The sequence below is a fragment of the Lygodium microphyllum genome, chromosome 21, assembly GCF_053477565.2.
Source record: "Lygodium microphyllum isolate KBCC chromosome 21, Lygodium_microphyllum_v1.1.10, whole genome shotgun sequence".
NCBI lineage: Eukaryota > Viridiplantae > Streptophyta > Polypodiopsida > Schizaeales > Lygodiaceae > Lygodium > Lygodium microphyllum.
The window spans coordinates 118997581-119021682 of NC_141155.1; the positions used below are offsets into that span (position 1 = coordinate 118997581).

Sequence of the window (24102 nt, forward strand, 5' to 3'; positions counted from 1 at the left end):
TAGATACATACCCACCTCGATTTTTTGATCATAGGCATTTCAACCTAAACTTAGACTGATTTTCAAAACAAAAGCAAGCCAACGTTGAAATGTAACCAATACTTCCAATTTTTGCTTTATGGCGTATGCCCAAACCTTATGCAAGTAATCATCAGTGAAAGTATTGAAATACTTTGTGCCACCTAATGACTAATAGGCAAAAGTCCACAAACATTAGAATGTACAAGAGTCAAAGGCTCACCCATGCACGTAATACCACACTTCTTATGTGAATTGTGTGTCTACCTACCATAAAGACAATGATAATAAGAATCAAAACATTCATAATCAAGGGACAAAAGATACTACAAAAGATAAGTCTAACATGGTCAATAGACCTAGATATAAGTAAGGAAAAAATAGTGTTAGACTTGGCACCTTGTGCAAGGACAAGATTCCCACATGTAATTTTTTTATGAGAAATCACCAAAAGATTCAAAGTAATCGACATCATCCAATTGTCTAGCAAAGAGTAGGCTTTTGGTCAAAGCCGAAACATGGCATACCTCATGCAAAGTTAAGATGCTACATGAAGCAAAGTATAGTTGTACATCTCCAATACCAACAATATCCAATGCCAAGTCATTATCCATTCGGACAGATCCTATCATGCTATAATAGGAGTGGAACCACTCTCGATGAGGGTTAACATGAAATGAAGCTCCTGACCATGAGGAGATGAGGCACCAAGCAATTGTGAAACATCAAGAGAAGAACAAGTATGTAATTATCATCAAAATTAGTCTACAATACATTAATCTCTTCAATCTTGATGCTGGACTTATTGTGCTAGACAATGCTACAATCATCATTCTTTTCCCAAACTTTTCCCTTTCCCTTTTTCATTGTGCTTTTCATCATGCATTTTATGGTGTTATGGTCGAATATGACATGGCTCCCCATAATAATGACAAGTCAATCAAACATCAGCAGTTTGAAGATGTGATTGTTGTGTTCCAAAGCCTCCAAGAAGCTGCCATGTAAACATCAAATTAAGTATTTGTGCTAGGCCAGTCTGGGTGTTTGTTGATGCTTGTCAAACGAATTCATAATGACATTGAGATTTACTCAAGTAGAACTCCTCCCCTTAGTAATCCAAAATGCAAAGAAAACACCCTCTTATTACAACTTCCTTACCTTTAACCCTAGCAAAGAAGCAACACTGTCCGTTCAAAATTCACTACATATAGAATGACATACAGATCTTGGCTTTAAACATGAGAGACAGCATCAGACAAAAATTTACTCCAGTTGTATCTCACTGTAAGAGGATCAAATAGTTCTTGAACAATGGTGCAGATTCCACTAGTCTCTTGGAGCTGATTATAGAGGAAAAGTGCCAGTCCAAGCAGTGAAGTTGCACAAGCAATTAAATATCTTAACATGTATACAGAACCTTTCATGTGCAGTGTGATTAGTATCACGCAATGGCTGTCTCTACAGCACTGGAGATATCCACCTCTTCGGATCCCAAAACGTCCCTTTTCACAACACTGGATATCTGATGTTCCACGCCACCACTTGTTGGTCTGTTGGTGAAAGTAAAGCATCAAACACATTACCCACTTAAAAACGTGAACCAAGTGATCCTTTGTAACACATACTTACAGGCCAATCAAGACCTTTATTGAGTCATAGGCAAACCACTGCATTGTGACCAATGGACCAACTAACATAATTCGCACAGGCAAGCTTCTTGTGAAGAGCCCTTTTAAACCGATGCTTCTCAGGGCCTGTTAAAAAGACAAAGCACTCACTCTTATCATCCCACAAGAGCTTCAAAACACAAGCCATGATTATTTGCTCAAATATACACTCCAAAGGAAAACCAACAACATATAAACAGTGACCAAACATAACAAACATAGTATCAGTTACTCCAAACCATATGATTTAACAATAACAAGGAGAGCACTTGCTGCTAGAGAAATGTTTGTACGTGCTGCAAATGTTTTGGAAAAAGCAAAAAGAGCATTTGCTGCTCCAGAGGCATTTAAGTTCTTGGCAAGCTAAACAACTAGAATCTGACACTTTCAACAAGATATAAACAGGGCAGTGCAAGATATGGATAAAGTCAAGGGGTGCTTCACTTCAGACTTGCAGGATTGCAATATTTCTCAAAAGTCTGCAAAACATGCAGCTCATGATACCAATCTCCCTTAATTTTATATATAAATCAACCAACTCTAAATAGCGCAGTCATTTGAGACATGTTATCTCGTGCATAAACCTCTTTTTTAAGTCCAGCTCTGATTAAACAGCAGACATTGAGACCTATTGTCTCATGCTCACAGACTCTAACCAATTATCAAGTCACAATTGCTGAAGCAAATAGAACCAACGATTAAGGCTTCGATGTACTTACATCTCACCTTAAATGGTACTGGGCTCATGCAACCCTGATTTGTCTATACTTTTTTTTTCTTTTTGCAAGTAAAATGTGGCTGATTATATTACTAAAAAAAAACTGATTACAACGGAGTGCTCATGCTCAACAAACTAGCTGAAGCTGATGCAAAGTCACAAATACAACATTTATACAAGCCTCTCAAGGCGGTCTGGGGGGGATGGGGGCAAGAAGCCATGGGGGGAGGGCAGGGGGGTGTATCCCCAAATGGAGTTGCCTGCCTGCATCACAAAAAACAGGCCCTGGCCGCCCCAAGTGCACGTGACATGACAATGGAGTTCCTGACGAGCCTTGGAGTCGCCTTGCACCTGATCCCATCAGCCGTGGAGGGAGTGGATGATGGAGGTACAGAGCTCTGCTAAGGTCGTCTGTACTGAAAGTCTCTCTCCGCCGAAAGCCTCCCGACACCACGCCTTCCAGATATGCCATCCAGTAAGACTCCCTTGATCTCCCATACCTTCGAGTGGTCTGCTGTGGACTCCAGTACCTGGCGCATGGGTAGAGTCTCCAAACCGACCACTGCACACGACCCTACCTCGATAATGAATATTGTGTCCTGCATCCCGGCCTCATACAAAAGGTGACGGCCTTGGCTGACTGCCTGCCAACAGAAAGCTCCCTAGGAGATACATCCAAGGCTGGGTGCTATACGGCGAAGGATGCGGCATGCTCCTCTCCACACGAGCTACACCTCCTCACATGACCAAAGGCAGTGCTTGGGGTTTCCAAAGGCTGTTGTTTGCAACGCTTACAAGCTCCCTCCTGCATTTGGGCAAGCCAACTTCCCACCGCCAAGCCTCCATATGCGACTAGTCATAAGAAATACGACACCCTCCTTGGCCTCCAACTATCCCATAGGCGGCGCTAGAAAGTCCGTCGGAACAGCTCCATGATGCTATGCTCTGCCCAGTGCTTGCTACATGACGGTGCCCAATCCATATCCTCTTGCATCAGTACGTGTCTGCCAATCCTGGCAATGTGCTTTAGGAACCTGGGTGGCTTCTTGGCGACCGCAGTGGCTGGCCATATCCACTCTCTTGGATTCCACTCTAGCTCATCAAGTGGTCTGCCCTCCCAGATCCAAAGGCGCCACAGGCGCCACTCCCTAAGCTCCTTCCAAAAAACATAGGGGTCCAGTCGCCATGTCTTCCCCTAAAGGCCCACCACTCAAATCCTTCTCCACGAAAGGGCAGCTATTCCCTCATCCTGCTGTCCTCTATCAAGGGCCAGACACCCCCCTCCTGAGCGGCGAAGAAAGTCCCCTGTGGGGCGCCGCCCACTCTACTTGCCACCTGTAGGGGGATGCCTCCCAACTAGCCCACTTGATATGCGGGTGCTCGCCAATCTATGTCCCTTCCCGATCTTTGACTTGGGGGTTCCAGATCATCGGCTAACGGTCTATCTCCTCCTGGCAGCCTGGGGGGCTCTGGATTAGGGCCTTACAGAGGCCTTGCTACACACAAAGCAAGCTGTGTAGGAAAGGTGATCTTGGGGGGCTGATTTGGGCTAACGTGAAGATCCATCTCAAGGACGGCCTCCACTCACCGCCTAGCCTCGGCCTGCAGTCTTGAAGGCCCTCCTACAATAAGACCTTCCAGGTCTGCCCGCCTGGTGTGAGGCTACGGACAACTAGCTCGCCCAAGAGGGCCATACTCTGATACTCTGGGTCTATGATCCCAAGCCCTCCCTCTGACCGATGCCGTATGATGGTCGCCCACGCCACCTTGGCCTTGGAATCCCTGGAACCATCTGACCCTGACCAAAGGAAATTCCGGACTAGTCGGCAAAGCTGCACTTCGCATGATGAGGAGAAGCACCAACACAAGGCGATGTACCAAGCCATCGCTAGGAGGACCTGGTTAACTACCAGGGCTTGACCAACTAGTGAGAGGTGAGTCCTGCTCCAGTAGGTCAGTTTCCTCCAAATAGAACCAAGGACAGGAAGAAACTGCTGGGAAGGAGTGATGTCCAATCCCACCTGGAACCCTAGGTACCGGACGGTCTTGCTCACCCATCTAAATCCCAGGTGGACGCCCCACTCCATGCTAGAGTCCAGGTCTGTGAGGAAACCAACCGACTTTCGCCAGTTGATTTTTGCTCCCGCTACAGAATAGAACATGTCAAGAGCCAACCTCACTCTCTCCAGCATCAACTCATCGTCCTCTATGTAGAGCGTTATATCATCTGCATGAGTCTAACAACTCAGTCTCCTCTCTCATTGGAAGTCGGAGGCCGCATAATCCGCTCACACGTAACCTGAGGAAGTGAGACATCGCCTCTGCAAAGAGTAGAGACAGGTAAGGGGCTAGGGGGCAGCCTTGTCGAACCGATCTCTCCAGCCGAAACTCCTCCCCTAGCCTTCTGCCTATGAGAACCCTGCTAGTGGCCGATTTGTAAAAGGCGGAGACCCCGGGAATCCAAACCTGGGGAAATCCCAACCTCATCATGGTGCCCTTTAGGAAATCCCAGTCCACCTTGTCATAAGCTTTCTTGAAATCCAAGAGTAGTTTGGTCAGTCTCTGCCCACTCTGCTGAGCCCACTCTGTCGCCTCAAAGAAGGTAAATACGTTGTCTAGGATGCTCCTATCCTAGACAAAGCTTGTCTGTGTGTCATGGATGATGTCTGGAAGCACGGGGCGTAATCGCCTACCAATCATCTTTGCCAATGCCTTAAAGGCCACTGACAATTAGGTGATCGATCTCCACTGGGAAAGCTCCAACCGGTCTCCCCCTTTGGGGAGAAGACTAATAAGGCCTGCCGAAAGACTCCCTCGCATCTGTCCTGAAGTGAAAATCTCCTAGAAGGCCATCAATAGGGGATCCTTCTGTTGGGATGTAAAGGTCCTTTATTCACCTCCGTGTATTTTACACGTGTATTATGTTGTACATGTGAATGCACCCTTACGGGCCCTAAGTATAAATACATTTTATTCTTTGTGTACCAACACATTGTTGGTGCACCCAAAATCGATTCGTCACTCTTACTCTCACTCTCACTCACCTGCTCACTTCCTCTGCTACAAATCTTCACGCTTCCGCTATCCGCGCGCTCCAACAACTGGTATCAGAGCCTACGGTTAAGGTGCTCGCGCTTCTCGGAGTCCGTGCGAGACATCTTCATTGTTCGCTCACGCGAAATACACAGGTCGTTCTTGACCTGGCAGCTCACAGGAGTGGTCGTGTCTGACCAACGGGCTCACACAGGTCGTATTTGACCAGCGACAGCTCACAGGAGTGCAAGCGACAGTTTCTCAGCAGGCGACAGGTCAGTTCGTTGCTTCTCCAGCAGGAGACAGGGCTCGTTCGTCACTTTCTAACCAGGCGAGTGCAGGCGACAGCTCACGAAAGTAGGCGATGACCAGGCGACTGCAAGCGACAGCTCACGCAAGCAGTCGACAGGTCGAAATTGTCAGCCGAAAGTTCACGCAAACAAACGACAGTCAGTTTTGACCTGAAAAATCAGGTCACGACAGTTTTTTTATCTTTTGTGTGATTTTTCACACTTACACAAGCCCCGGTTCATGCGTGCAGGCACAGTTTGCAGATTTGTGTAATTTTTGAGCCTGAAATTTGGGGCTTTTCCCAGTTTTGATGCTATTTATGCTTGACAGTGACATCTATGTCAGAAATTGCAGACATTGTGCGCATTGACCTCAATTAAATTGGGGATTTTTCAAAATTTGTTGGAATTTTGCTCATCCGAGTAAAATTTCTTGGCATTGGACCAAGAAAAATTGGGGCTTTTCATGTATTGATGTAATTTTGCTCAGCTGAGTCAGTTTGGCTGACATTTGCACACATTTGAACCTGGAAATTTGGGATTTTGTGCAGAATTTGATAAATTTCTGCATTATTTGCTTGTGTAGTGGCTGGTTTATGTAAAAAAAAAAACAGCAGAGGATTATTGCTGGTTATGCAAGAACAGCAGTGTATTTGCTGATTTAGCTTATGCTCTTGCAGTTCAGTGCTTTTACACTTGTACTTGTGATAAAATGGCTGCAACTTCTTTCAGTTCTCACATTAAAAGTTTGATGGAAATCAAGCGATTTGATGGTCAGGGCTTTGATCTTTGGAAAGATCGTATGCAAGGCATACTGTTCTTAAAGGATTGTGAGGATGCTTTGCAAATGGATAAACCCGCACAAATGTCTGAAGCGGATTGGGCCAGAGTCAATAAAAAGGCTGTGGCTTATATAAAGATGGGTGTCACTGATGACATTTTGACAGACATTAAGGGTTTAGACACTGGTCATGCAATATGGGAGAAGTTGAAAACTACCTATGAGATCACCACACCTGTTAATCAGGTGCATTTAATGCACAAGTTGGTGAATATGCGGCTGGATGAGTCCAAGCCTGCAGCTGAGCACTTGAGTGCATTTACTGGCATTTCAAATCAGCTCAAGGATGCAAGTTTGGATTTTGATGATAAGTTGAGGGCGATTTTTTTTATCATGACATTGCCTGACTCCTTTGGTTGTTTCTCTCAGTAATAACCCCAATCTCACATATGATGGTGTGAGGGGTTCGATTTTAAATGAAGAAATTAGGCGTAAGTCTAGTGGAGAAGGCAGCAACTCAGCTTATAATGTTAGAGGCAGGGCTGAAAAGAAAAATGCAAATGCTGGACAGAGAAGCAGGAGCAAGAGCAAAGGAAAAGAAAAGAGTGATGTTACATGCTATCAGTGTGGTCGGAAGGGCCATAAGAAGCTTGATTGCAGGTATTACAAGAAGGAACAAGAGAGAAAGAAGAATACAGGAGACAAAAAGAAGAAAGAGGAAAAGTCAGATGCATCTGAGGCAGGCAAAGGCAAGAAAAAGGCCAATGTGGCCTCCAGTGTTGTCATAGAGGAGCTCTCAGATGCAGAGGCTGATGTATTATGTGCAGTGGATTATAATGCCCTTGTATGTCACATGCAGGATATGCAGATCACCAAGGCTGATGTGATTGATGCACTTTTGTCAGTTGATGATGGTGTCACTCAAACTTGGATTGTAGACTCTGGTGCCTCTTTCCATGTGACTCCATGCTTGGAGTGCTTTGCTACTTTTGATGCAGGCTGTTATGGCAAGGTTTACCTTGGAAATAATCATGCTTGCAGCATTGATGGGATTGGTACCATACACTTGTCTTTGGATAATGGGCAAGAACTTGTGTTGAAAGATGTCAGATATGTGCCTGGTATCAAGAAGAGTTTACTATCTGTTGGACAGCTTGACTTGCATGGTTACACCACACTGTTTGGTGGTGGTTTGTGGAAATTAAAAAGGGGTTCCATGCTGATTGCTAAAGGAACAAAGAAGGGCACTTTGTATTGTCTGCACTGTAAAGCGTTGAATGGCAAGTTTCTTGCAGTTGCTGAAATTGGCTGTCATTTGGAGTTATGGCATAAGAGATTAGGCCATATGAGCCAAAAAGGACTTGATGTCCTTACCTCTTTGAAGAGGGTTGATGGAAAAGGCTCTAAACTTGATTTTTGTAATGACTGTCAGTTTGGAAAGCAAATGAAAAATTCCTTTTACTCTGGTGTCTCCCGTAAGTCAAATGTCTTGGACTTAGTGCATTCTGATTTATGTAGCATGCCTTTGAAATCGTTGGGTGGTGCTGCATACTTTGCCTCTTTTATTGATGATTGTTCCAGGAAGATTTGGGTTTATTTGTTGAAAAAGAAAAGTGAAGTGTTTGCTGTTTTTAAAACTTTTCATGCATTTGTGACCACTCAGACAGGTAGAAAGTTGAAATGCTTGAGAACTGATAATGGGGGTGAGTTCACGTCTAATGAATTTAAGTCCTTTTGTGACTTGCATGGGATCAAGAGGGAGCTTACTGCCCCTTACAGCCCTTCTTCAAAAGGTGTGGCTGAAAAATACAATAGGACTCTATGTGAGAGAGTGCGGTGCATGCTGTCCACTGCTAATCTCCCTCATGAATTTTGGGGAGAGGCACTTAAAACCGCGGTTCACATTTGCAACCGCTCTCCAAACAGGTCCTTAAATAATGGCATTCCTGAGGAGGTTTGGTCTGGCAAACCGGCCTCATATGACCATTTACGAATATTTGGCTGTGATGCTTTTGTGCATGTTAGATATGAGCTGAGGAATAAACTTGACCCGAAATCCACCAAAGGCATTTTCATGGGCTATGGTGATGAGGGTGAATTTGGCTATAGAGTGTGGCTATCTCAATCCAAGAAAATCGTTCGCAGCCGTAATGTTGTGTTTAATGAGGCAAAGTTGCTAAAAAGTACTTTAGCCTCTGATGAAGACATGAAAAAGGTCAAATTTCAGAATTCGCAGCCACCTATTACTTCAAATGATGAGCCTCATGGTGCTGTACCACAGGCTGAAACTGATGATCAGCCGGTTATCTTTGAGCCAGATGATGATGGACAGCAAATAGAAGCACAGGGAGGTCATGGACAACAAGATAGACTTGCTGATTATGAAAATGCAGGTGCTGGAAATGAAAATGAAGGTGCTGTACAGCATGAATAGCATGCTGAAAATGGCTTACAGCAGCCAATAAATGCTGAAAATAACATGCCTCCAGATGTAGATCCGATTCCTGAGAATGTAGATCATTGGGTACGCAGGTCTACATGCCTAAGAAGGCAGCCACATAGGTATGACCCCTCTTTGCATTATGTGATGCTCACTGATGAGGGTGAGCCTCTGACATATAAAGAGGCTAAGTCATGCAAATTCAGCAATAAGTGGGAGCTAGCTATGCAGGAAGAGATTAAATCTCTGTATGCTAATGATACTTGGGATCTTGTGTTGTTGCCCAAAGGAAGCAAGCCTCTTCCAAACAAATGGGTTTACAAAGTAAAGACAGTTGAAGGGAAACCCAAGTACAAGGCAAGATTGATTGCCAAAGGGTATGCACAGAAGAAAGGGATTGACTTCCAGGAGGTCTTCTCACCTGTCGTGAAGATGACCACACTACGTGTGCTTTTTGCTCTCACTGCTGTATTGGATTTAGAGCTGTACCAAATGGATGTGAAAACAGCTTTTCTGCATGGTGACATTGATGAGGAGATCTACATAAAACAGCCCGAGGGTTTTGTAGTTCCTAGAAAAGAGCAGTTGGTGTGTAAACTAAAACGCAGCTTATATGGGCTGAAACAAGCACCACGGCAGTGGTACAAAAAGTTTGACACTTTTATGCTCTCACATGGGTTTACATGCAGCCATGCAGATCATTGTTTGTATACGAAAAAGGATACAGATGGCAGCCCTATCATACTTGTTTTATATGTGGATGATATGTTGTTAGCTGGGAAGAGAAAGACTAGCTTGGATGCTCTCAAAGATCAGCTGAAATCAGCTTTTTCCATGAAAGATTTGGGGAATGCAGAGCATATATTGGGCATGAGGATTCATAGGGATAGAACGCAGAAATTGTTGTTCTTATCTCAAGAAAAGTACATTGAAAAGGTACTGGACAGATTTAACATGGCTGAAGCTAAGCCTCTCGGAGTACCCTTACCTCCATACCTTAAGCTTAGTAAAGCCAACAGCCCAAAAGATGACATGGGAGCCAATGCTATGAAAGGAGTCCCTTATGCATCAGCTTGTGGCTCTCTTATGTATGCTATGGTGGCTACTCGTCCAGACATTGCTCATGCAGTGGGAGTTGTCCGCAGGTTTCTGTCAAATCCTGGCAAACCACATTGGGAGGCTGTAAGTGTATTCTTAGATATCTGAAGGGTACACAAAGAAAGTGTATTTGCTATGGGCAGGGTGCACTTACTCTGCAGGGTTATTGTGATGCAAACATGGCAGGTGACTTAGACACTCGCAGGTCCACTAGCAGGTATGTCTTTACAGTTGCTGGAGGGGCCGTCTCTTGGTGCTCCAGGTTGCAGAACATCGTAGCACTGAGTACTACTGAAGCTGAATACATATCAGCTACTGAAGCTTCTAAGGAAGCTATATGGTTGAGCAGACTCGCAGAGGATCTCGGCATGTCTATGAGTACTCCAGTGTTGGGATGTGATAGCCAGAGTGCTATGGATCTGGCTAAAAATGCCATGTATCATTCACGCACAAAGCATATTGATGTACGATATCACTTTATCAGACAGATTTTGGAGGATGGTCTAATCACATTGACCAAGATCAAAACACAAGACAACCCTGCAGATGTTCTCACTAAAAGTCTAGGCAAGGCTCAGCATGAGCATTGCATACGACTAGTGGCAGTTGGCTAAAGGTTCACTCCGGACCTTTAAGTGGGAGGTTGTTGGGATGTAAAGGTCCTTTATTCACCTCTGTGTATTTTACACATGTATTATGTTGTACATGTGAATGCACCCTTACAGACCCCAAGTATAAATACATTTTATTCTTTGTGTACCAACACATTGTTGGTACACCCAAAATCGATTCGTCACTCTTACTCTCACTCTCACTCACCTGCTCACTTCCTCTGCTGCAAATCTTCACGCTTCCGCTACCCGCGCGCTCCAACACCTTCACCACTTCCCAATAGGTAGTGAAGAAGCCCTTAGAGAGGCCATCCTCTCTCGGGCATTTCTACCCATCCTATGAATGGAAAGCCTCCTCTAGTTCCTTCTCTGTGAAGGGGGCTAGGAGGGAGCGTCCCATCTTCTCTGTGACAAGGCACGGGATGTGATCCCAAACCTACTGTCTACATCTCTGTCCTCTAGCTAAAGCTGTCTCCTGCTGGAAAAGGCACATGTAATAGTCGGTAGCAATCTCCATCACCTTGTCTGGGCTAGAACGAGTCCTCCCATACTAATCCCGAAGGCTGCGTATCTACTCTCTTGCGGTGCAAGGCTGGTGCACCTAGAAGAACCACCTGCACATCATGTCCCCCTTCCGCACCCAGAAGGCGGCTGAAGTTTGGAAAGAGAACTCCGAATGCCTGTCCTGTAATAATCTCCTAGTGCCTCATGTAATAATCTTTGCATGGTTACAAGGTCCCGCCAGAGTGCTCTCTCCTCCCAGCTTTGCAGCCTGGCCTGTATGGCTTCCTCTTGGCAAATTCTGCTCGACTCGGCTAGGACCTCTACAACCTTTGCTATCTGGTCTCTCCTGTCCCACTCTCTAGTCCAAATATACTCTATCTGTCTCGTCACCTTCTCCGTCCTATAGATCAAGTCAAGAATCCGACAAGATCGTGTGTCTAGGGCGGATATTGGGGGATCAAGTGTCAGGAGAACCGGGCAATGATCGGACAACGTGGTACGAGCCAACTGCTCAATCTAACCTCCACGAGAGCCTCCCCACTCTCCCACATTAAACTTGTCCAACCACTCCAGTAGGACTCTACCTAGCCGCCTGTATCCCCAAGAGAAGTTCAACGACCTCTCCCTCCTGTGGAAGGCAAGGTCTCTCTAAGCATCACGTGCTCCTACTGCCAACAAAAAGACCTCCCATGCCTCTTGCTCCTCCCCAGCCATGCCCTGGTAGTTTCTGCCTCTGCCTCTGCCCTGCTGGTCCTCCAAAGCCTCCAGGTTGTTGAAGTCTCCTCCAACGATCCAAGAGTCCACCTCTGGGAGTCCATCCGCAATCTCCACCCAGAACCTACTGCGTGCCCTAACCTTCGTAGGGGCATAGACATTGAGGACTCCAATGCAGGAGTCCCCAATATCCAATCTGATCCATAGAACCCTCCCTGCCACTATCGTCCCATGGTCTCGTACACAAGCGGTGAGACTCAGGCCAATAGAGATGCATGCACCTCCACTCCTGCCGTGGGCACCTATAACGTGCTCCCAGTAAGTGTGCGAGCTGCCCGGAAGTACCTTCCCTCCCCGCTAGGCCTGGGTGGGAGTGAGCTTGTGCTCCCATAGAAGTAAGATGTTGATCCGTCCGGCAAGGGCAGGCTGCAGCTCCTGGTGAATAATCAACTTCCTGGAACCATGTGCTATTCACATTCCAGGATGCAAGGTGTAAGCTCATGAGGAAACTTGTGACTGACCAAACAGGCATTTGTTCGGTGTGGAGGTTGCTGATGAGGAGGAGAAACTATGAGGCATGCAAGCACGCTTTGCCGCCAGTTTGGACGGCGAGCTCCAATCGTGGTACTATCAATACATCTATCAGTCGTACTAAGAGTCATGACTCTGTACACTGATAGAAACGGGCCGCCTATGCCAGGGGCCACTCGATCACATCCCTCGGAGCTCTCCATTGTGGAGGGGCTCGAAAGATAATGCTCAAGTGAGAGACCTCGACACCGGCCCACCAGTTAATGTCCATCATGCAACCATGCCACTATTGTGCAAACAGTACTAGTTCGTCTTCTTCCATCCACTGGGAGATGTGGTCTGCCACTTGACTTTTCAACTCCTCTATCTATGTAGTCGTCCACTCCTTTGAGTGAGAGGATTGAAGAAAAAAGGCATAGTTTGGTCCATTTAGTCCATCCGGTGGTGCTAGTAGATGGACCTTGCCCCTCCTTGACTTACAAGCCACAAAGATCCCCATCTCTAGAGATAGTGGAAAATTTCCACGCTCTGCAACTGTCAAGTAGGACCATGGGCCACTGCGGAAGAACTCCTGTGGCAACAACTGTGCCTGTCTCGGGAAAGTGTGATAGGCGGCAGGCGCAGATGAGCCGGTGGCTGTATGGGAGGGGAAAGACTACTAGTGCGAGGAGGATGTAGATGTGTGTGGCTCATCACCTCCTGTGGGAGGAGGGGAGATGGGTCTGGGAGGGGATTACCTGAACCAGGTGCGGATCAGGGCGGGTGCTCTGTAGGGGAGGTGGTGGAGGGGAAGAGGATCAAGGGATGGTGGTATGGGAGAAGGTACATGGTGGGTATGGAGGGGGCTATGGGGCAGGGTCAGTGGGGAGGGGGAGGGGGCGATGGGTGTGGAGACTTTGGGATCTCAGGTGAGGTAGTCCATGGTGCGGGTAGTTGATGTGGAGGGCTCTGGTCCTACCGGGTGAAGCAGGCTGTGGAGTGCTCTGCCGAGGGGGCGTCGCTTGCCCACCCACTCCCTGCTGACGAGGATGGGTCTGAGGGGCTGGTTGTGCCCTCCATGCCGTCTCCCCTTCTATCGTCTCTGGATTCGTATAAGGCCATCAGCGTCCACCTGCGGGCTTATCGATGAAGCTGCCTTGGCTCCGAAACGCGTACAAACTGTTGCCTGATGCCCAAAGTCGTGTCAACGCAGGCACTGCCCTGGTTGCCCAATCACAATGACATGCTACCTAAAGGAGTGCCCACCCACCTCAATCTCTAGGAGCTGTGGGATATTCTTGACCTCTTTCACTGCCACCCGTACCTTTGGAACTCTTGCTGCTGTCACTGCATCCACGAAGGATGCAGGAAGGATAGTGCCAAAGAGCCATCCAAAGTCTTCCACCAACTGGTAATACTCTATCACCATGCCGGGGAAAAGAAGGGTGACTGGGTGCCGAAGAAACCTGTTGTAGAGTGCGAATGCCTCCATAGTAAAGCCACTGTACCAAGGGACCATGTATATGACCCCCTTCGTGGACACATATGGTGAGCTGGCAAAAAACTCGCAAGCTGCGTCTGCCACACTGAGCCAAACTATGAAGATCTCTTGGCCCATTAGGACCGCCTCCACAATCTGTGTTGTGCCGATGCGCAGCGTGGAGTAAAGCCAGTCCTGAAGCTGGGCCTTGGCTGGGGAATGTCCTACTACCTGACCATAAATCGATGTTTCTTTTAGCTCCAGCTCCTTAGCTCAGACGGCTAAGAGCTGCCCCTCAGAGAGGACGATTCCCAAGGTGTTTGACTTGGGGGCACTCGTTGAGTGCGCCGGCATTTGACCAGAGGTTTCCACTACGCGTCCCTTCTGAGAGAACTACCAATCACGTCGTGGTACTACCTGAGGAGGGAAAGTTGCTGCAAATAAAGGGAACAACTGGAGGGTGGTGGAAGCGATGGTTGTTTGGGGGTTGGGGGAAGACGAATTTGTTGGCCGAGTCCGTTGGAGTGGACTGAATCCGTTGGGGCGGGGCTGTAAACGCCCCGAACAACATAGTATGCTTAACAATTATGAAAATCATAATTGTTAAGCATACTACGTTGTTCGGGGCGTTTACAGAGGCCGAAAGCGGGACAGGGCGAATTGTCCAGGCAGGGGGGAGCGACGGCTGACAGGACACAATTGTGAGCCATTGGGGCCCGGGGGTGGGGGGGAGTTGTCAAACTGGGCGCTGACGTTGGTGCAGTTGAGCTGTGGCGGGCACGATCAGACAGAGCGGGGGGCAGCTTGCGACGTGACGGGTTGAGCTTTTTTCCGCAAGTTCAAACTATTGGAGTTGAGAGTGAAATTTGGGAATGATTTGTCTATACATTAACAGTATATGACAGTAGATGTTTTCACTCTCGAGGAAGTAACAACCCTAAAGCTAAGTTATGAGAACCTATTCTTTAGATCCTCTCCACTCCTCAGCATCTTCTAACAATAGCTGAAAACACCAATAGGTTCCACATTTGTGATTGTTACTGTCCACAGACCTGTCTAAAGCAGTTTACAAGGAAAGGTTCTCCAAAGTCTCTTCTTAAAGCATGGAAATTCCAGAATGTGTGACCTTGATAACTGGTGCTGTCTCATAAATGCCACTGCTAGTCAGGAAGCTCATGAAAATCAGATTGCTAAGTGGTTTATCTGAAGCATTGATAGGGATTCAAACCGTCTTCCCATTATTGGCAGCTCTTGTGACCAGTCATTAGAATATTGGGAATTTGGGTCACAAACAATTATCAGGATTCTCAGTTTTCAGAAGTAATATGTTCAAAGAAGAGTATCTAATCCTTGAAATTACAGACCACTCTACATTTCAGAGCATTCTCACACTTCATGATTAACTGAAAACAATGAGACTTTCAAACATTTATCATGTTGAAATTTCTGACATACATGCATCTGTAAGCGGGCGTCAGCCACCTTAGAATCCCAAATAGAAAGCTGAGTTAGATAGAACCTGCAATAAAGACTGATTCTTCTTGCTGTATAGAGATGTAACAACATTATCTGCAGGATTTGACAAGATGCACCCGATTGTACCAGCCATATAACCAGCAACACAAGTGACACCCAGTTGCATTCCCTTAGAGCAATCATTTTTCTGCCTTTTTAGGACACCTTTGTATAGCAAATCTACAGAGTGCTCAAAAGAAGAGAACATAACCATGCTGACTGCCACAGTTATGCAGAGTTAGTGACCAAGATTTGCAGGATATAAGTATGAAGTGTAGAATGAAACACAATAAACTACAGTTTGTACACAGAGATTACAAAACAATGATAGTGAAATATTTCATTCGATGTTTTTCTAGCTTTAAAAGCACACATACAAGGAAAATGTTCAAAATATTGAACTTACCATGGTGATCCCCCCACCCCCCGGGGCCCCCCAAAAAAAAACAAACAAACAAACAAACACTAAAAACAAAACAAAACAAAACAAATTATTTCTGTTGAAAATGATATCCAACACATGGACTGCAGTCCAGGTGAAAATCAACTGGTCATTTTTTCGAGGGAAGTTTACACACAGCTTGGTTACAGAAGACTTCCAATATTGCACATCATATGCAAAGTATCAGAGATGAGACCAAGACACAACTTTAAGGGATTGCCCTATGGCCTAGGAGGTGTGGAGAATAGCCCCTAGGATAGTCTTTCATGGTACAACAGAGACAATTTGGCCTAATCACTTCAGTCTTCAGTCTCCCCAGACTTCAATGTATGTTACTGGCCTTCTTTCTTCCACTTTCTCAAGCTTTTTCCTTCACATGTATGAGTGTTCAGCATGCATCCATTCAAGGCCCTCTGCAGACATGCGTGGCGGGCTACAAGTGTACCTAGAGATACAGCCATGGATACAGAGCTCTAGTGTAATCTTGTCAAAACGAAGAGAGAGAGAACACGTCCCTTCCGCCCAATGAATCCTGACACAGTACAACAGGTGCCTGTGGCACACTGCACTTCTGTCACAGAAAGCAAGATATCCAAATGGCTATAGAAAATAAAGAAGGCACAAAGAAAAATAGAGATCAAGTTCTAAACAATATCAAATTCAGTTTCAATTTTCTAACCCTGGTGCACTTGATTTGTTAAAACACACAGATCAATTAAAGATAAATCATGAGAAGAAACTTACAAGGCAAATTTCTACTCCATAGAGGTAATAGTCCCTTATATAACCTGTCACAAACAAAATATGGTAAACTATTAGACAACCTCCAATCTTCAAACTGCATCCCAGCTCCTTAATCTGTAAGTCCCTACTTTCATGATTCAAGGCACCTCACCCACATACTCCTCCCGACGAATACATTCTGGGTAGACCATCCAGTAAACCTTTTGCAAATCCAGGCTGGGCTTGCACCCTCACTTTAACAGCCTCAAATGGACACAATGCAAGATCAGCAATAACCTGTGCTGATGCACTACTTGCAAGGTATATGAGTGTCTTATAACAGCGAGTATTATCAGGTCCACTAGCATCACAATATGACTTCTTGAAATACTCATATAAGCTAAATCTGCAGGCCCCCTGGGCACTATACCCACAGAGCTTTCCACCCCATCCTTTCCAAAGCCCTGACAACCCATGTTCTGTCCAAAGTACTTGAAAACCCCCAATAATACTTCCATACTTTCTTGGATCAGCCTGATTGCAAGAAAAAAAGACCACAACCAGCACATCAATGAAACTACAAGCACAATAAATAATACTCACAAAAGCTGAAAAGAACACATACTTGTGATGTTGTCTTTCTAATGAAGCATTAACTTGAAAGAGAGAATAAATTCTTTTAGAGATATAAAACAGAATCTATATAAAAACCTTTTGAAAAGCTATCATGCTTATGGGTGCATTGAGCAAACAAAGTCATTAGATGCATTAACATTTAATTGTATTGCATTAATTCCTAATTCTGGTCTCCACTTTTGCCCCAAAAAGGCTTTACTTGCATTTTATGCATTAACTGTACGTGATAGGACAAATGCACCACAAATCCCCTATAAATAGGGTGGTTCTGGTCATGGCTCTCACCCCTTATCATTTCACTCATCCCACACACTTTCATCAAATCTCTTCTTCTTCTTCAGTCCCACAAACCTACCTCAACTGGTGACTTGATCTCAGCCTGGCAACATCAGTGCAGCTGGTTGCAACCTGTTTACTGCCCATCAGTCCTGCATTTCAGTCAGCTGTCCTCGCCACCCAGCATCCCATCATGCTCCCTCAACTGTCACCTTACCTGCAGCATCCGTGTCTGTTTTAACTGCTGCACATGTCAGTCATCTTCATCAGCAGTTGTGACTTCATTGAGGGGCATTCTACTGCTGCATTCTTCTCACCCATAGAAGTGGATTTCACTTTGCCTCCTCCAGCTGGCATTGTTTTGGAGAGGTTCCTATGGAGATATGCTAGGGTTTACAAAAGAAAACACGGAGTGTACGATCACGACTGAACATAGTGAACTCAAACACTAATGCAAAACGCAAAACTCAAAACCCAAAAATGCAAAAATGTAAAATGAAGATAACTGAATAATGAATGAAAATGTACAAAATGCTCAAGGGGAGAGCTGTCCAATAGTTTACAGCTCTCGTGGGAGTGGGCTGAGGGAGGTGTCCATGTGTGTTGTGTTAGTAGTATAGTCAGCTCATGAGTGAGTTTGGGATGTGATTCAGTGGGCCAGATATTTTAGATGTTCTTTGGCATTTTTTAATGTCCATTATTATGAGATTTATGGCATTTATTGCTGGCTGTCCTAATGCATTTATTGCATTACTTTTGGTCTATTTATTTGGCTCCCTCCTCCACAGTCATTCATTCATCATCTAGAGATTCCCATGCAAGCCCTACTGGAGAGAGGGAGCCGGTGCTAGTGCCCACACAGCCAATGACTCACTCTTGTACGCGACTGTTTTATGTTTCAATTAATGTTCTAATCACTCTTCTATTGGACATTAAATTGAAAAAAGTAACATTCTAACCTTTGACAAATAACGTTTCCAACGACCTAGCCATTATCCACATTGCTAATGTAATGCCCAACATGCCCAAAGCTCATGGTAACCACGAAACATGTTTCCCTAGCATCAAAACGCGAAATGCCTAAAACGTTTCTCATTAAAACACAAAATGCCCTTAGTGAAACGGCTAACTAAAACATGAATATTAAATTGAAAAAACATATATTTTTTCTTACTTTTTTGAGATTTTTGGACACTCTGTATATAGGATACACATCATTTGTTGATATGAAAGGACTTGCAATGTATAAATGTGTAAGTTGTAACTCATTGTTTATATAGAAAACCATCTCATATGTATTATTTAACCGTTTCACTTGGAGTTTCGCTTGGGACTTGCCCAAAGGTGAAATGTTTCAAGGGTGAAAGGTTTCACAGTTACCTTGCCAAAGCTAGAAGTAAATTCAAAGAATAGTGTCTATTTATCAAAGAAGCATGAACCTAGATATAGAAGCTCTAGGACAAGATAGTTGAAGGCATGTCTTGCAAGAGGTGATTGACTACCTTGTTTTAAGTAATACTTTTCATGTGTTCAATTTTTGCCAAGCATTAATTTCCTCATGCTCAATGTTTCAAGTTTTGGGAAATGTATTCAACTTGTGGACAGCCACTATCATCCACTGTTTCTTCAATATGGTGTTCAACGAGATAAGCTTTTGATCACTTCCCTATTCTAATTGGTAAGAGGGATCCAACCTTTCTTATGAAAAAACCACCACCTAAAACCTTCTACTGCAAGTTGCAAAGCCTAATCCTTTTAGAATATGGCTTTAAACTTTTAAGTTGTCTGATTGGAAATGTCTTAGGACAAGTCAAGGTTGATTGTCGGCATTTACCCCAAGACAACCCCAAATCTTGTTCTTCTAAAACACCACGATGACAAGGCTGTCAAAAATGGATGCAGTGATGGAAGCATGGAAAACTATTGTAATAGACTGCTGAACACAAGAGACAAAGGAAAGAGAAATAGAAACATTGTAAAAGAAAAGAACACTAACTCAAAAGCAAAAAATTCTCAAAAAATAGAATCCATATACCAAGATATGAGACAGTACAGAACCAATGTGAGTCACCGATTGTGAAAGCACTAGCACCTACTTCTCTCCCTCCACCAAAACCTGTCAGATGATGAATGATAGATGACGCATAATAACTGTGGAAAAGGAGTCTGAATAAATAGGCAAAAATAATGCCATAAATGATGTCAAGTTGGTCAGCAATAAATGCCATAAACACCATCAAAATGACAAATAAAAAATGTCTAAAATATCTAAAATATGCCCAACTTTCTAGCATGTACAGACTGACATAACTGCTAACACTCTCTCAAATCATGGGTGATGTGATGCAATACAATATACAATGATAATGTTTCATCATAGTATATACAACAAGGACCATGGATACCCAAGCAGTGGGTGTGCAAGTCACCACCAAGGTGTCTCCAAGAGAGCCTGATGCCAATATCGGTGTATCAGCTCCTAAAAACAAAGAACGACTCTCAATATCTATCAACAATGTCTCGCAATAGCATATAAGACCATCCTATTAAAAATGCCTCTAAACATATGTGACTATGGATTTAGACCGCTAAAGTGTTCTCTCATGTGAGCTCAAACTGGGAGTCAAACCCACTCTCTGTCAAAGAACCAGCTCATCATGAACCTAGATGTCAATCCCAACTCCAAGATTTGAACCTACCAAACTTCGATCGATGCGTCAGGAAAACTGCTAATGTCTTGTAGTCCTTCCGCAGATAAGGAAGACTTACCAAGAGAGTAGTCACATGTCGTCACCATCCACTCTTGCTCCAACCATAAAGCTGCTAGTGTCCTACAGGCCTTTTGGCGATATCCCATCTTGCCACAATGATAGTACTAAAACTTCTTCTTCCATCAAATGACACCCCTCTCTAAGCCTGGAGCGTTCGAAGCACCAAGAGATAGCATCCTCACAAAAACCTAAAGTTGAACACAACAGATCTCCAACATAACACTTGTAGATGAGTAAATAATGTCAGCATGTTGATCATCAAGAGGAGATTCCATAGGAGCCATGAGAAGGGAGATACAGAGAAAATGAAAAAAAAAAAGACAGGGGATCTTCAAGGAGAAAAGTATGCCAAAAATACAGATTCACAAGGATTGCACGAGTTCAAAGCAATAAAAAAAGCACATAGAGAAAAGATCGCCAATAACCAGACTATAGTGATGTGAACACAACAACTGATGCACATGAACCCTCTCTAAAGCTGAGCAGTGCATCACGAAAGGAAAATACAGACCAAACGCAACCAAAAAATAGCCTAAAACCTTTCGGCCAGCCCTGCACAAAAGCAAAAAAGGCAAAACACATATACTGATGGCAAAGTGCAGTCAGGAACTACAATAAATGTATTCAACCTGCAAGAAAACAAGTCGCCTCAGCCGGCTGTCCCCAACACCCAGATTTGGAAGGGTCAATAACAGGCCCCCAACCCTGAAACATCGCCTGAAAACTGTAAATGCAGATGGCAGACTGCAAAACACTGAGAAAAGAGCAAACAGATAGGCCGAAAATTAGCAAAAGATGGTCGTCTAGGCTGCAAATCGGGTGCAGCAGTTAGAAACAGGTCTAATCCGCAGATGAAAAGTCAAAACTCAAACCTAAAACATTGTAAAACAACAACAAGAACAATGAGCCTACAATCTGATACCATGTCAGAAGTGGATGCAATGATGAAAGCGTAGAAAACTGCTATAATAGGCCGCTGAACACAAGACAAAGGAAAGAGAAAGAGAAACGCTACAAAAGAAAAGAACACTGCACAAAGAACTCAAAAGCAAAGAGATACTTGGGAAAGATCCATGTACTAAGATATAAGACAGTACATAACCAATGTGAGTCACCGGCTATGAAGGCACTAACACTTGCTCCTCTCCCTCCACTAGAACCTGTCAAATGATGGACGACAAATGATGCATAATGCCTGTGGAGGAGCCTAAATAAATGGGCAAAAATAATGCCATAAATGATATCAAGTCGGCCAACATTAAATGCTGGTTGGCCAGCAATAAATTCCATAAACACCATCAAAATGACAAATTAAAAATGCCTAAAATATCTAAAATGTGCCCAACCCTCTCTAGCATGCACAGACTCAACCATGAAATGACATATCTTCTAACAAAGGCAACCTCTTTTGAACTAGATCATCTCAAATTTGCAATGTCAAGGCAGTTCTCTATACAATGAAAGAACAATATAATGATTGCAGTTTCACTCTTATCGATCTCTCGGCCTTTGAATTTACAACTTTCAAGCAAGTTTTGAATTTTGATAGAAGCAAGTCCCCAACCCATCAAATCCTTAGGTAGAGATACTTTTCAGGGATGAAAGCTAGATGTATGGCTTTGTGCTTGATTGACACCAAAACTCCAAATCTAGGCTATACAGACAACATTTCCGAGCTGTCCATTTCTCAATGTTTTTATCACTATCAATGTGCGCTTGGTCCCAATCAATCCCAAAGAGACATCTTTTCTGCAGCTCGTGACCCTGACTACTTCACGATTTTTCCTGGTTAGGACGTTGCTGGTTCAGCTGTATGTCAATAACATTTTGGAGGTACCTTCCGGTGTCAGATACATTTCTGTGTCAGAGCACGTGGCAATCGCCCCATGTGTTCTGCCTATGAGATCGTGGCCTTGCTGCACTTTAAGTCCACGAACATTTCGATCCTAATACTTGACGATATACATCTAAACTTCGCACCACTCAGGCGAGTCGCTCTCTCTCTCTCTCTCTCTCTCTCTCTCTCTCTCTCTCTCTCTCTCTCTCTCTCTCTCTCTCTCTCTCTCTCTCTCTCTCTCGTTAAGGTCTGTAACCTGCATGTTCACTTTGAGCACATCTAAGGGGGTTATGATGAGGTGAGAGGTTCCTGCTGAAAGCATTCCACCGATAGCACAAGCCGCATAGTAGCTGGTGGTGAACAATTGAATACTCTCTCGCCGATCCTCCATCGAGTTGAACAGGGTGACTCGTGGATGGTTGACCTTCGGTCATCGAGGGGGTGCCATCAGCCGTTTCCTCAGAGCTTCATCAAGCTACGTGCTGCCAAATCGCCACCCACCTGCTTTTACTACAGAGAAGCCAAGAACATGCACGATGCCGAATCTTAGGGTTTTGGCCATCGAGAGGTTTAGTCATTTTGGTCCTTAACAAAGGATTTGCTTTTTCGTAGGATAATGTCGGATGGTTAACCATTTTGTAAGGAAACTATCTCGTTGTTTGGATGATTATTAATTTTAATTATGATTAACAATATTATAAAGAAATGGATGTCTGTATAATTAGATTTGGATTATTCTTAATCCAGCTTCCTACTTTCATAGCTTAATTATTCTTTCTTTCTATTTGCATTGGCCTCCCGCTTTCTTTTGCTGCTTCTTTTCATAGTTGAAATACTAGCAAGGAAGCTCTTTGATGCTAGCAAACTATCTGTTTAGAGGAAATTTTGATTTTCTTCAAATCTAAGTCGAGTTGAAGAGGATTCTGTTTCAAATTAAGATGGTGTTGGAGCTCTTAAGGGATGATATCGATTGTCATCTTTCTTTTCTTCAAGTCTATCTTTCTTGAGACAAGATGGTGTACCAAGTCTCTCTATCAAAGTTGGAGGGTCCCTAAATGGTGTCTCTAATCATGCTATCTAATCATTGCTCCCCGTGATTTTCTTCTTTTGTAGTGTGATAACCAACATCAATCTTATACTACCTTAGTTTGCTATTAAATTAGTAATCCAACTATTTCTTTTGTTGATAATGATGATGCTTCCTCTATGTATATGCAAACTATTCATGCAATCCACTAGAGCATTTAGATCAAGCATGCATCATGTTGAGTTGAGATATTCTTCCAAATTCACTATTTTATACATTGATGGTAATCAAGGTATGTATGATGTGATTACAATTGATCATAAGTATGTTCAACTGGTAGTAATATTGTTATATTGAAATACAATTGATTTGGATCATAGAAGAGTTTCAATTGATGCATAGAGGTTTGCATGATGCTTGTCCTTCAAAAATATTTTCTGATGAGGCATTAAAATCCATGTGCATTCTATGCATTTACTATTCAAATATTCAAAGAATTGTGTGAGACAACTAGCATGAACAGAATGGAAGCAAAGCAATGTCACATAAAGAGTGAGCTAGAGGGTGGTTTGTGAGGTGCCCCCTCTATAATTGTTAAGGAGTCCTTGAGTAGTCAACCAAAACCCCGAATGTCCACATCTATCACCATACAGTCCCCGTTAGAGAAACAACAAACTTAGCTGAGTGTAAGAGTTATGGTTCTACTTCACAAAGGAAATGGAGAGGAAATGGTAGATAAGTTACCCTAATAGTAGTCTAACACTCATCTAAGAATGTCACTTTGCACCCAATCAAAGACAGCAATAACTAATACCACACATTGTTCACAGTGAGTGGGGCAATCTTTTGAACTTCCATGGCCTCAAGAATCAGTACTCTACCATACTTTGTACCCCTAAACTAGTGGTAGTAGTAGCTCTATTTAGTATTAAAAATTTCCCAACTTATAGGGCATCCATTTGTAGAAACCAATCATTGAGATTGGAAACTCCCACTTTCCTTGACCTTTTC

At 44.0% G+C, this 24102-nt stretch overlaps 1 protein-coding gene across 1 annotated transcript; it reads right to left on the minus strand.

Annotated features, from left to right (window-relative positions):
* Positions 1-1102: 1102 nt before the first annotated feature.
* LOC148018487 (mitochondrial phosphate carrier protein 1, mitochondrial-like) lies at positions 1103-22658 on the minus strand. Its single transcript, XM_087662014.1, has 6 exons — positions 22321-22658; positions 16717-17078; positions 16566-16609; positions 15384-15598; positions 1648-1772; positions 1103-1568 (listed from the first exon to the last, which is right to left on the minus strand). Exons 1-6 carry the CDS (start codon positions 22453-22455, stop codon positions 1460-1462), a joined length of 990 nt encoding a protein of 329 aa, XP_087518140.1. The 5' UTR covers positions 22456-22658; the 3' UTR covers positions 1103-1459.
* Between the last annotated feature and the right edge of the window lie 1444 nt (positions 22659-24102).